Source organism: Macaca fascicularis, chromosome 9, assembly GCF_037993035.2.
Source record: "Macaca fascicularis isolate 582-1 chromosome 9, T2T-MFA8v1.1".
Lineage (NCBI taxonomy): Eukaryota > Metazoa > Chordata > Mammalia > Primates > Cercopithecidae > Macaca > Macaca fascicularis.
In genome coordinates this window covers 121,655,174-121,668,114 of record NC_088383.1, presented here as the reverse complement: position 1 = coordinate 121,668,114, position 12,941 = coordinate 121,655,174, and the positions used below count along the sequence as shown (strand labels likewise).

At 39.1% G+C, this 12,941-nt stretch overlaps 1 protein-coding gene across 25 annotated transcripts in view; it reads right to left on the bottom strand.

Moving 5' to 3' along the window:
* The window catches only part of VTI1A (vesicle transport through interaction with t-SNAREs 1A), a 367,718-nt gene that overhangs the window by 190,314 nt on the left and 164,463 nt on the right, over positions 1 to 12,941 (bottom strand). For 2 of the 25 annotated variants that reach the window (XM_065520178.2, XM_065520179.2), the window contains one exon: positions 2,241 to 3,892. The exons of 21 other annotated variants lie outside the window; for them this stretch is intronic. In XM_065520178.2, coding sequence (XP_065376250.1) covers positions 3,735 to 3,892 — 158 coding nt within the window. In that variant the 3' untranslated portion in view covers positions 2,241 to 3,734. Of the gene's footprint in view, positions 1 to 2,240; positions 3,893 to 6,522; positions 7,053 to 12,941 lie in introns of those variants that run through there. 2 more of the 25 variants (XM_074002718.1, XM_074002720.1) reach the window with 1 other exon arrangement.

Here is a 12,941-nt window from a genome sequence, read left to right as displayed (position 1 = left end):
ACTGGATTAAGAAAATGTGGCACATATACACCATGGAATACTAAGCAGCCATAAAAAAGGATGAGTTAATGTCCTTTATAGGGACATGGATGCAGCTGGAAACCACCCTTGTCAGCAAACTATCGCAAGAACAGAAAACCAAACACCGCATGTTCTCACTCATAGGTGGGAACTGAACAATGAGAACACTTGGACACAGGAAAGGGAACATCACACATCAGGGTCTGTCGTGGGGTCGGGGGAAGGGGGAGGGATAGCATTAGGAGATATACCTAATGTAAATGATCAGTTAATGGGTGCAGCACAACAAACATGGCACATGTATAGAGATGTAACAAACCTGCACGTTGTGCACATGTACCCTAGAACTTAAAGTATAATGATTTTTTTTTTTAAGATCAGTTCTGGCTCTATATTTCTTTTATCTTTCTTTTTTCTTTTTTTTTCTTTTTGAAAATACTTGTTAGGAGTTATTTTACTAAGCACTTTTAGGGATACAAAGAAGATTAAGATGTAGTTTTGTCCTCAGCAACAGAAAAAGATTATAATTTCATTAGTACAGATAATTCTATAAATCAACAGATAAATATACTGTAGCTTTATGAATGTTGATTATATATATCTCAAATTCAATTTACCTAATAAACAGAAAAAAATCTTTTTTAAAAGGCAGAAATGCTTAGATTTTTGAAGATATAGATTAAAAAAAAAAAAGATATAGCCACATGAAGAAGCTGAGCAGTTGCCCCAAAATTCCTATTTGTTTTTTATTTCATGGTCTTAAAATCTCAGATTTCCACTGTTATGTGACCTCCAGAAGGGAGCTTTTACCTGTCTGTGCTTCAGCCACATCATCTGAAAAATGAAGGTTTTGTGTGGAACCAAGCTGTTGATTCTGATTCTAGAACTGAATGATGCGTCCACATAACTACTGCGAAATAATACAAAAAAAAAAAAAAAAAAAGGATGCAGTTTCCAAATGTACTTTGTTTCTTCTTGCTGACATTTTCTTGGGGAAAACTAAAGATTAGAATAGACCTAACAGTAATAAAAATGTGTTGCTCTACCACTTTGTGCAGCTACTGCTCTAAGTGCTTTACGCAATTTATTAGAGATTTATTTTAGTACTATCTTTTTAAAAAAATTTTTTATTTCTGTAGTGTTTGGTTACATGAGTAAGTTCCTTAGTGGTGATTTGTGAGATTTTGGTGCACCCATCACCTGAATAGTATATGCTGCACCCAATTTGTAGTCTTTTATCTCTCATCCCCTTCCCACCCTTTCCCCCTAACTCCCCAAAGTCCATTGTGTCATTCTTATGCCTTTGCATCCTCACAGCTTAGCTCCCACTTATGAGAGAGAATATACAATGTTTGGTTTTCCTTTTTTTTTTTTGAGACAGAGTTTCACTCTTGTTGCCCAGACTGGAGTGCAGTGGTGCGATCTCAGCTCACTGCAACCGCTGCCTCCCAGGTTCAAGCAATTCTCCTGCCTTAGCCTCCCAAGTAACTGGGAGTACAGGCACATGCCACTATGCCCGGCTAATTTTTGTATTTTTAGTAGAGATGGGGTTTCACCACGTTGGCCAGGCTAGTTTTGAACTCCTGACCTCAGGTAATCCACCTACCTCGGTCTCCCAAAGTGCTGGGATTACAGGCGTGAGCCACTGCACCTGGCCTGGTTTTCCATTCCTGAGTTATTTCACTTAGAATAAGTCTCCAATCCCATCCAGGTCGCTAGCTCTTCCTTTGCATATACCTGATGCTTCTGATAATCGTGTTTCCATATGTAATGGCTGCTGTTGTGCTTTCAGCAGTCTTTATTTATTTATTTATTTATTTTTTTGAGACGGAGTCTCGCGCTGTCACCCAGGCTGGAGTGCAGTGGCCGGATCTCAGCTCACTGCAAGCTCCGCCTCCCGGGTTCACGCCATTCTCCTGCCTCCGCCTCCCGAGTAGCTGGGACTACAGGCGTCCGCCACCTCGGCCGGCTAGTTCTTTGTATTTTTTAGTAGAGACGGGGTTTCACCGTGTTAACCAGGATGGTCTCGATCTCCTGACCTCGTGATCCGCCCGTCTCGGCCTCCCAAAGTGCTGGGATTACAGGCTTGAGCCACCGCGCCCGGCCGCTTTCAGCAGTCTTTTACACTCAAACACATACACACACAAATATAGGTGTAGCCACAAAGGCTACATCCAAGTTAAACATATGTATTCAGCCCTTACTTTGTTACAAAATACTTTTTAATTTTTTTGAGACAGCGCCACACTCTGGCACTCAGGCTGGAGTACAGTGGCATGATCATGGCTCACTGCAGTCTCGACCTTTTAGGCTCAAGTGATCCTCCTGCCTTAGCCTCTCGAGTAGCTAGGACTATAGGTGTGTGCCACTGTGTCTGGCTAATTTTTTAAATATTTTGTAGAGATGGGGCTCACTATGTTGCCCAGGCTGGTCCTGAACTCCCAGCCTCAAGTGATCCTTCTGTCTTGGCCTCCCAAAATGCTGACATCACAGGCCTGTGCTACCATGTCTGGCCCTTAAGCTACCCATTATAAGAAACAATTCCAATTATTCAAGTGAAAAATAATCTTGTGATTATTTGGCAGAAAACATATCAGAAACTGCAAAACTGCTGATTCACAGACTTAAAACAGCAATAACAACAACAGCAGCAAACTGCTAATAAAAGGTTATGAGGTTTGAGCCATTTTAAGTACCCTAACATTGTGTCTTCCATTTTAATCTTTCCTGTTATTATACTTATATTTCACTTATAAGCATTTATCCTAATAAGAACTTTTTTAAAAAAAAATGAAAATGTATATTAAAAAACCTTCCCAAGTATCCTAGGAGTCTTATAAGCATTTATCCTAATAAGAACCGTTTTAAAAATAAGACATAAAAAATGAAAATGTATATTAAAAAGCCCTCCCAGGTATCCTAGAAGTCTCTAGGTAATATGAACCACCAGCGAATACATCACTACCACAAAGATTTCAAAATAACATCTTGAGAACAAGGAGACACAATGGCTCATTTCATACTTTCTTTTTTCCTTCACATTTCATTCTAGACTAATCAGGGGGCTCAAACTGCCCTGCTGCCAGAATAATCCATATTCCATTTAGTGTTGCTGATGATGGAAAGAAAGGAAATGAAAGAAATGGGATGCCTCTAGAGGACCACAAAGAAAAAGATCACAAGGACAGTGACTGCTAATTAGCAACATATTATAAATATGGGTAAATGCACTAGTCTTTCAACTCCCGAGCCCCTAAGTTCATATCTTAGACGGAAGTGAAAATGTGTTTGTCAGTCCCATGCTGTTCTCTTTTCTTGAAAGATGATGGACAACCAGGAGCCGAGGCTGAAGGCCCTTGCAAATAGATCTGCTGCTACAATAGGTTTCACTGCTTGGCAGCAGAGGCTGCTTCTGACCGGCACAGTTCTCTCCTGCCTAAGTAACCTGTTTATAATCAGTTCTTAAAATCTTAAAACAATCTGTTCCTTTAGCAGAAGCAATTTTCACCCTTTTCCTGCACAGTGCCGAGGTTGTTAATCAGAAGCTGGAGACCCTTGCTAGTATTTGTTTCCAGCCTCTCCTGAAGCACTGAAGATTTTGTCCAAGTCAGAGGAATCCTATAGGAATGGATTATAAAACACCTTCAGGCTTGGGTAGTAAGTCCCAGTGCCTTTTGGGAAGCAGGATTCGATTATAGCCCCAATCTCTTGTTCTAAGACCTGTCGGGGAGAATGTGCCCCTGGCCACACAGTAGCCAACCCTGTAGCTGTTTCAGATCATGACCGGATCCAAAGAGAGTTCTCAGCCAGCAGGCTGAGGATAATGGCTGAGATATCAAGTGGTCCAAAGGAAGAAAAGATTCAGAGAGTTCTGGCAAAAAAAAAAAAAAAAAAAAAAAAGAGGGTTATTTTAATACTGTTTAGAAGAAAGAAAAATATATCTATACATATATATACACACACACGCCCTGACTTTTTGGGGCTACTCTAATAAAATGGGAACATGGTGTTTTCAGTCTTCTCTTAAAAGCCTCTAGCCTGTCTCTTTCCTGCTGGATTTACAATGTTAAAAAGCAAAATCCCAGAAACCTATTTCTGTTTATTTAAGAAGGATAAAGTGTTACCCCAAAACAGAGGGGCCTTTTATAGAGATTGGAAAACAAATGGTTTAAGAGCATTAAGATCTACATATCTCTCATGCCAGCACATTTAAAGTCATCAATCAACCATAATCCTGAACATACGAGGTGCAAAAGTGCTAAAAAGGCCCCATTAAAATCCAAGCCTTTTCAGGTGTACCACCCAATCCTGAGCATTACACACGAGGCAGAAACAGCTCTAGTTTATACACACAATACCATTAGGGACAATTTATCATGTCTTTAAAAGTGATATATAGTACATTGTGAAATTGCTTATTAACTCCAAAAATAACAAACCCAGCTTGTCTAAATGCACTGGAATACCCATAATTGGAATTTTGAAAACTTAAGTTACAGCCTATTCTTATTTACATAGCTTCAACTTTCTACCAATCTACCTCCTAACTTGTATTTCAGATTTTTAAATTTGCATTTTTAAACCAACACTGGAAAGTACAGCTATTTGGACAAAAAATTTTCAAGATGTTTGAAAGCACTCTGCTACACCAAATGCTTACAAGAATAAAGGAGATTATATGAACACACTGACTCTGGGTAAAAATCTAAATTATAGGAATTGATGATTTTTATCTTTCAAATCTTGTTTTCTTTTGAAACATGGCCAGTCTGCACTTATTTCCTGGTTTTCCCTTAGTCCATTATAAAGAAATACGTATGTAACTCTTTCTAGTCCTGGCTCTTCTACCCGATCCTATTACACCTCTTCTTTTTTTTTTTTTTAAAGGTACTTTTTGTTTTATAAATATAAAATTTTATACATAAAGATAGCACTCTTGTTCTACATTAAAATCTACCAAAGCCAAAGTTAAAAATTTTAGCATCAGTAAAAGGCAGAGGAAGCTCAAAACCAGCAACAGATGTTGCTTCAGCTGGGTGTGTCTCGTGCCAATTAATGTTAAAGCCTGCAAAAACAACTATATTCTGAGGCCCCCTTCAGGGGCACAGGGACTGGTTTGCAGTTTGGCTTTTAGGTATATCGATTGGCTTATGGCATGTTGTTGATACATTTCTGTGCTCACATTTTGATGGGATAACTGTATGTTTCTCTATCAGAGGATTACCTGCCTACATACAAAAAACAGAGCCTTAAGTGTTTCTTGGCAAGCTGATCCTGCAGCACGATTAGAACCAGAGTTAAAATAAGCACCCCAACTCTCTCTCTCTACCATTTCCCTCTTCTCTCTCTCTCTCGACTCCCACAACTGAGGAATACTGTCATTTAGCAAACAAGCACCAGGTGATACTATGGGGCCAAGGACAGTGGCCAGACGCTGCAATTACTAAGAGTACCTTGCATATAAGGAACGTATAGCATGAAAAATAGAGACGAGTGTGCAAAAAAAGCATAATGTTGCCAGGGACTCTGGAGTAGTCAGTGCCACATGGAACAGTGCATGTCATGAAAGGTGTTACACAGTGGACAATGAAGGATTTCGTGCTACATGCTATGACTGGAAAAGCCAAGGCAGAAGTACATTTATAAAGTACTTCCAGAGACAGGGTCCAGAGAAGGATGGGACACATTGGTGCTCACTGAAATGATACACATGAATCTAAGAGGTAGTACAATGTAGTGGAATGGTTCCCAGATTAGGAGAATTTAGGTACAAATTTTTGCTCTTTTCTTGGCTTGTGAACTTGGGAGAGTCACTTAACCTTAAGTTCGCATTTGAATAATGGGGACAATAATGTGTACCTGATAAGGATGGTAGAGGGACTATGAAAAACTTAAATAAAACATATATAAAAACTATTTATGAAGTGCGCCTAAGTCCAATATTTCCCCCCATCTTGTTTCATGAGAGGATAAGATGAACAGGGTCTGTGACCAAATACACTGAGAAACTCTTTGGTATAAAAAGTAAAAAAGGAATGCTACTTCTTAGAACCATTAATATGCTAATGTGTAATCTCTACAAGACAGGAGCGCAGTGCGCAGCCTTGTACACAGACACGTGGCATGAAGACCTCTTTTGATGGAACGCCTCCTTCTGCAGCGAAACACACTTTAGGAAACAATGCTGTAAGTCCTTACATGTAGCCACCTGCTTAGAGTTTACAAGTTAATATTGGAACAGATGGCGATTATTGAAAACTACCAAAACAAGAAGATGGAAAAGAACAGATCAACAAATTTCATATGGATGGAATCCTCCATCTATAGAATGGAGAAACCCAAAATGCCCTATGTAAAATCAAGTCCTGGCCTAATCAAAGGCTCTGCCAATGGTTCTGGTCTGGAATGATGCATTGCCCATCTAACCCCAATTCTAAGGCACTTCAAGTCCCTGGACACTCACTTTTGCTAAAAGCATCTCTGAATTTTCCATGGTTCAAAATTTCTTTTTTTTTTTCTTCTTTTTTTTTTTGAGATGGTGTTTCGCTCTTGTTGCCCAGGCTGGAATGCAATGGTGTGATCTCAGTTCACTGCAACCTCTGCCTCCTGGGTTTAAGCGATTCTCCTGCCTCAGCCTCCCAAGTAGCTGAGATTACAGGCACCCACCACCATGCCCGGCTTATTTTTGTATTTTAGTAGAGATGGGGTTTCCCCTTGTTGGTCAGGCTGGTCTCGAACTCCTGACCTCAGGTCACCCGCCTTGGCCTCCCAAAGTTTTGGGATTACAGGCGTGAGCCACCGCGTCCAGCCAGTTCAAAATTTCGGGTTAAAAACCGGCCCCCGCCACAAGTCCTACCAACTCTCCCCAGTTGAATGTGTTTCTTCCTCTCTTATAGGCCTATAAGTAGTTTGCAGCTCTGTTGTAGCTGTCAGCCTCATAAGCAAGCCTTTCCCAGAGCCATTGTTTCCACTAAACTGTACAGCCCTCCAGAGCAGGCAGTGTGTCCTTCGTCTTCACAGCTCCACAGTGCCTAGTACAATATTGAACATAAAGAAAGAATAAAATGCTTGTTGGATCACATAGCTTCAATGATCAGTAACAATAATACCCCAAAGAGATTTACAGTCCAACAGTAAGATGCAAATTCTATTAAGGTCCAATAATCATTAAGTGAAAGGAACAACACACACTGTTAATATTACAGGAAGTTACTTACCAGGCTTAAAAACATAGTGTGCTATGTGCTATCACCAGGATTTCCAGACTGTTGTCAGAAATACTTTAGAGGAGAATTTTAAAAGTCCTGGGAAAACCAGATTGTTGCTGAACAATTTCAAAGTTAAAAATACAACCCAGGGGTCGAGACCTTCCCGAACCACATGGACAGCCATGTTCTCCATGCTGGACACCCTTTCAATTATGTCCTCCCGTAGGTGGTGTCTCCTTCCCTTCCACCTCTAGCTTCCATCCTCCCCTCCTGATCCCACTACATATGTACTTGTTGGCAAGCAAATCAGTTCCACTGTCAAGGAAAAAGGCAAGAAAGATCCATGTACATTTTATCCCAAGCCTTACTCACAAGGAAGGAAGTTAATTAAAGTCTCATCTAGCAGACATTCCTCCCCCAGCTGTGTCTAGTCACGAGGAGAATGACGATTGTGCGCATCTGGGCAAAACATTAAAGAGGAAAGCTCTGTAAAAATTAGGTATGGTTTGGAAATAAGAAACAAACACAGTTGTATATTTTGCAGAAACAACATTAAAGAAGCCCCAGGCGAGCCTTGTAGCTTGGGGGCCTCCCAGGTGGAGGCAGCGAAGAGTTCAAAGAAAAGCTGTTGGAGTGTCAGTCTAGCTCCCTAAAATGAGACTGTAAGATCCTTGAGCACAAAGGCCCACATTTTCTCCATCCCTGGAAAGCATTCCCCACCCAGACCTCCAGGTGAATGTAAGGAACTGTCTTCATGATCGTGTCGGTCTTATTTCCACATTTTTAGTCCCATTAAGGCCCCTTTCCACTGTTTCTCCCAAAGAACCATTTTCCAAATCCAATGGATTGGCTTGGACCATGTATATACTTATCTTTTCAATCATGAAGTCAGCTGGAAAAAAAAAAAACCTGCTAGTTTACTTTGACATGACATCACCAATATGACAATTTTCTGAACACACTGCACAATATATATTCGTTGTTTTGTTTGTTTGTTTGTTTTTGAGACGGAGTCTTGCTCTGTTGCCCAGGCTGGAGTGCAGTGGCGCGATCTCGATCTCAGCTCACTGCAAGCTCCGCCTCCCGGGTTTGCGCCTCAGCCTCCAGCTGGGACTACAGGTGCCTGCCACCATGTCCAGCTAATTTTTTTTTTTTTTTAATATTTTTAGTAGAGACGGCGTTTCACCGTGTTAGCCAGGATAGTCTCAATCTTCTGACCTTGTGATCTGCCTGCCTCGGCCTCCCAAAATGCTGGGATTACAGGCGTGAGTCACCGCGCCTGGCCTATATATATATATATTAGTTCTTTAAAAAACAAAACAAAACTGTGTTTACTAATGTGCCAGGCATGATTCCAGAGGATGTATTTATTTTTTCTTAGAGATTCTCCCAGACATCATCTTGTTATCTGACAGCTAATTAATACTTGGTTGATTGTCATGATAGGCTGTGTGAACAAAACTCAGTTCTGTAATTTCAATGTATTTTCTCTACCCTATCCTTCCAACCTCACCTCCTCTTAACCAGTCAAGCTGAACTACCCCTCAATCATCCATTGTGCTTTTGCATCTCCCTGCTGTCCACCTTGGATGTCCTAATAATATTCAATAATTAGATATCTGCCTAATGAAGGCAGACTCCAAAATGTATATATAGCAACACTTTGGCCTAATGTCCTCCCTATCTATGGTATGCATATTCTAACTAAACTAATATTTTAAGGTCAGACTCAAAAATCATCTACCTCACAAAGTCTCTTCTGACAACCCTTCCTCCTTCCCCTAAGCCAAACATTATTGCTCCTTCCTAACAGTCCGTTAATATTACCTTTTGACATTTACTATATATATATATATCATATAATGATTTGTATATTTCATTATCCCAATCTATTAGGCTCTAAGATCTTGGAATGCTGGGTCATTACTTCTCTCATGCCTTTTAGCTTCACACCTAAGGATGATAATAATGATGATGATGTTGATGAGGTAGCGGCTAATTTTTAATGGGAGTTTTACTGTGAACTTGGCACACTGTTAAATGCTACTTATCTCATTTAATTTTCACCATTCTATTAAGTACTATTATTATTGCCATATTATAGATGAGAAACAGGCTCAGAGAAATTAACTGGCTCAAGTTCACAGCTGTTAAGTAGAAGAGATCAGTCCTGTATTTTTTTTTGTTTTTTTTTGAGACAGTGTCTCACTCTGTTGCTCAAGCTGGAATGCAATGGCACCATCTCAGCTCACTGCAACCTCCGCCTCCTGGGTTCAAGTGTTTCTCCTGCCGCAGCCTCCCGAGTAGCTGGGACTACAGGCAGGTGCCACCACACTGGGCTAATTTTTGTATTTTTAGAAGAGACAGGGTTTCACCACGTTGGCCAGGTTGGTCTCGAACCCCTGACCTCAGGTAATCCAGCCACCTCGGCCTCCCAAAGTGCTAGGATTACAAGACTGAGCCACTGTGCCCGGCCGCTTTGTGTATCTTTTATTATATTCATTCCCAGGCATCTTCTATTTTGTGGTTGTAAATGGCACCTTTAATTTGTTTCATTTTTTTGGCTTTTAAACAGAAATACAAGTGATTTTTGTAAAATTTTTCGATTCTAGTCTTATTTTTATTCTTTAAATGAGAATATTTGAAATTTTACCATGCACATGTAACGAAGTTCAAAGTTTATGAATATTTTTACATGTGTCCTGAAAATATAAGGCCCTTAGAATACTTTAACTCTGACCACTCCCCTCCTAACTTCCAACAACAAAGCAAAATAGGAAGAAGGCGTTAGTTCTTTTACTTAAAATGAACTCTCCTTCCAAATTAGATATTGTTATTATTATTTTTAATCTAAATTTAAAATGTAAATCTTATTTTTTTTTAGATTTAGTAATTTCTTGTTCAGTTTTCATTTTTGTATCTTCTATCTTCCTTCTGGAGTCATTTTCCTCCATTCTTAAGTACTTCTTCTAAAAAACCCCTTTAGTAAAAATCTACAGATGGCAATGTCCTAGTTTTTATTTATCTGAAAATGTTGTCTTGCTCTTGTTATTGAAAGACACATTATTGAGAAGACAATGCTAGGGTGGTAGTTATTTTCCCTTAAAACTGGAATACTATTTACTGTCTTGTGGCTTCAATTCTTGTTGAGAGATGCCTACTTTCAATCTAATTTGCCATCTGTTGACAGGTGATGTGTCTTCTATCTCTGACTGCTTTTATTGGCTTTGGTGTTCTGTAGTTTCACTATAAGGTGTCTAGATGTGAAACTTTGTATTTATTTTGCTTGGTCTATGTTGTGTCTCTATGGATTTATGTCTTTTGGCAGACTTGGAAAATTCTCAGATATTATCTATTCAAATTACTACTCCTCTAACTTGTCATTCTGGAAGTCTAATTTGATGTCTTTTTGGTCTGCTTTTTGTATCCTACATGTCCCAACATCTCTCTTGTGTGCTCCACCTTATTTTCTCTCTCTGTTGCATTCTGCATAATTCCTTCAGATATATTTTCCAATTCACTAATTGTCTCTTCAGCTTTCTCAGATCTGCTTTTAAATTCATTCCTCCAGATTTTAATTTCAAAAAGTTCTGTGTGGTTCCTTATGGACATTTTAATAGTCTTATATTGCTTGATCATTTAAAAGCTCCACTTTCATTTTCTGTATACATTATATACAATTCTTATTTTTATTCTACATTGATAATGACAGAATCTGAAAACCTTGTGAAGTAAAAATGTGTTATTTGCTGTTTGAGTTGACTCTCATTTATGGTCATATTTTTTTTTTTCACTGTATGTTTGGTAAATCTTTTTAATTAGCTCATATTTTGTTGAACTTAATGTATAGGAATCCAGAGAGCCTAATTTAGGGATGCTTTCCTCCAGAAGAAAATTTGTTTAGTTCTGGAAGCCAATAGGCATGACTTACCTAGGACTATTTTAACCCACTTCAAGTGTACTGGCTAAATAGAAGAGTTTCAACTTTAGCTATCCTATTGCATGTGAGTGTGTGCACATGTAAGCTTGTGTACAAATGCATATGTGGGCACATATGCAAGTGTGCATGTACTCCTGCATTTTAGATTCCTGATTGCAGTGCTGGTGGTTAAATTTGGTCCCTGAACATCTTGGGCTTTCCTGTACACTTATAAATCACTGCTCTCTATTCTAATTTCAACCCCACTGCTTCCCTCTTTCTCTTTTTGGAGATTTTCCTTATTTTCTTAATAATCCTTAAGTGCATTAAATAATATGTTTAAACTTTTATCTAATATCCATTAATATCAGATCACTTATTTCCAACAGCCTCCTAGGTTGAGAACTTTATGCTTAATCGTCTCATTTTGCAGGTGGAAAATGTCTGCCTCAGATACAGGTAAAATCCAAATATGGCCCATGAAGAGCCTAAATATGATTTAGCTCTCATCTCTGCCTCTAGGCGCATTCCTAGCACACTCTACTTCACTCCCTGTGCACCTCACTGTCTCAGTGTGCCATACTCCTTCCTAGCCTAGGGCCTTTGCTTTGGCTCTTTCTTCTGCTTAGTGGGCTATTCCCATCTCCCACCCTTCCCCATGCCCTTTGCCTACTTAATTCTTACTTATCTTTCAGATCACATTTTAAATGTCACTTATTTAGGGAAGTTTCCCAGACTCCCTCAGACAAAGATCAAGATCCCCTATTACACACTTTAACAGCCCTCTGGACTTTCCATCAATCCAATTAATATGGCTTAAAATTTATATATTTTAATGTCTATTTTCATTATTAGGCTGTAAAGCCCATGAGGGCCAGGGAGGTCTGTTTTGTTTACCACTGACTCATCTGTACCTAAAAAGTGTCTGCCACATAATAGGGCCTCAAAGTATGTGTTAAATAAACAAACAACCTCATTGTTGTGACTCATCCAAACAAAAAGAGATGTGTTCTCTAGAAAAAGTTAAAGTGAAGACTCCCTTGACAATATCCATCAGGACCTGAGGTGTAAGAGAACTATTCTGAAATATTAATTTATGTCACTTTTCTGCTGCCATCTGTTTTTCAGATGGAAATCTCTCCATCTATAGTATCTCAGAAAAACCTTGCCCTTGCTAAACTACTGTGACAGTTTATTCTTGCAAATAATTTTTCCTTTAAGATGTTCAATAAACTTCACATCTAATGCTAATATATATCTTCCAGAAAGTCAATATCATGGACTGCCACATAGTCTTATTGGAAATCCTTAACCCATTGCCAATACAAATGTTAGATACTGATGGATTTTTAGTTTTTTTTTTTTTTCAGCTAATAATTTCAACAGTGATCCATTTGCCACATATTTTGGAAATCTGAATTCCATTATCTGTGTACTCCATCCCTTTCCTGGATTGATCCATCAATATGATTCTATTTAAAAGCTACTTTCCTATGCTGGTGGTATGCTTATGAAAAAAGAAAAAAAAAAAACCACACACTTTGTGTCCCTATTCTCATCCGTGAAACTGACCTTGCTTTCTGCTGAGAGCCTTACTGTCACAGATCTCTCAAGATTTTCAGTGTTGTAATTTCTTTCATAATTGTGCCTTGTGACCAATATCTGACAATAGCCTCTTGGATTAACCTGACTTCACAAACTGACCAGGCCCATAAAATCTAACCTGACTTCACAAACTGACCAGGGCCATAAAATCTCCACAAGTCCTTCAAGATGCCCAACTGTCTCAATGT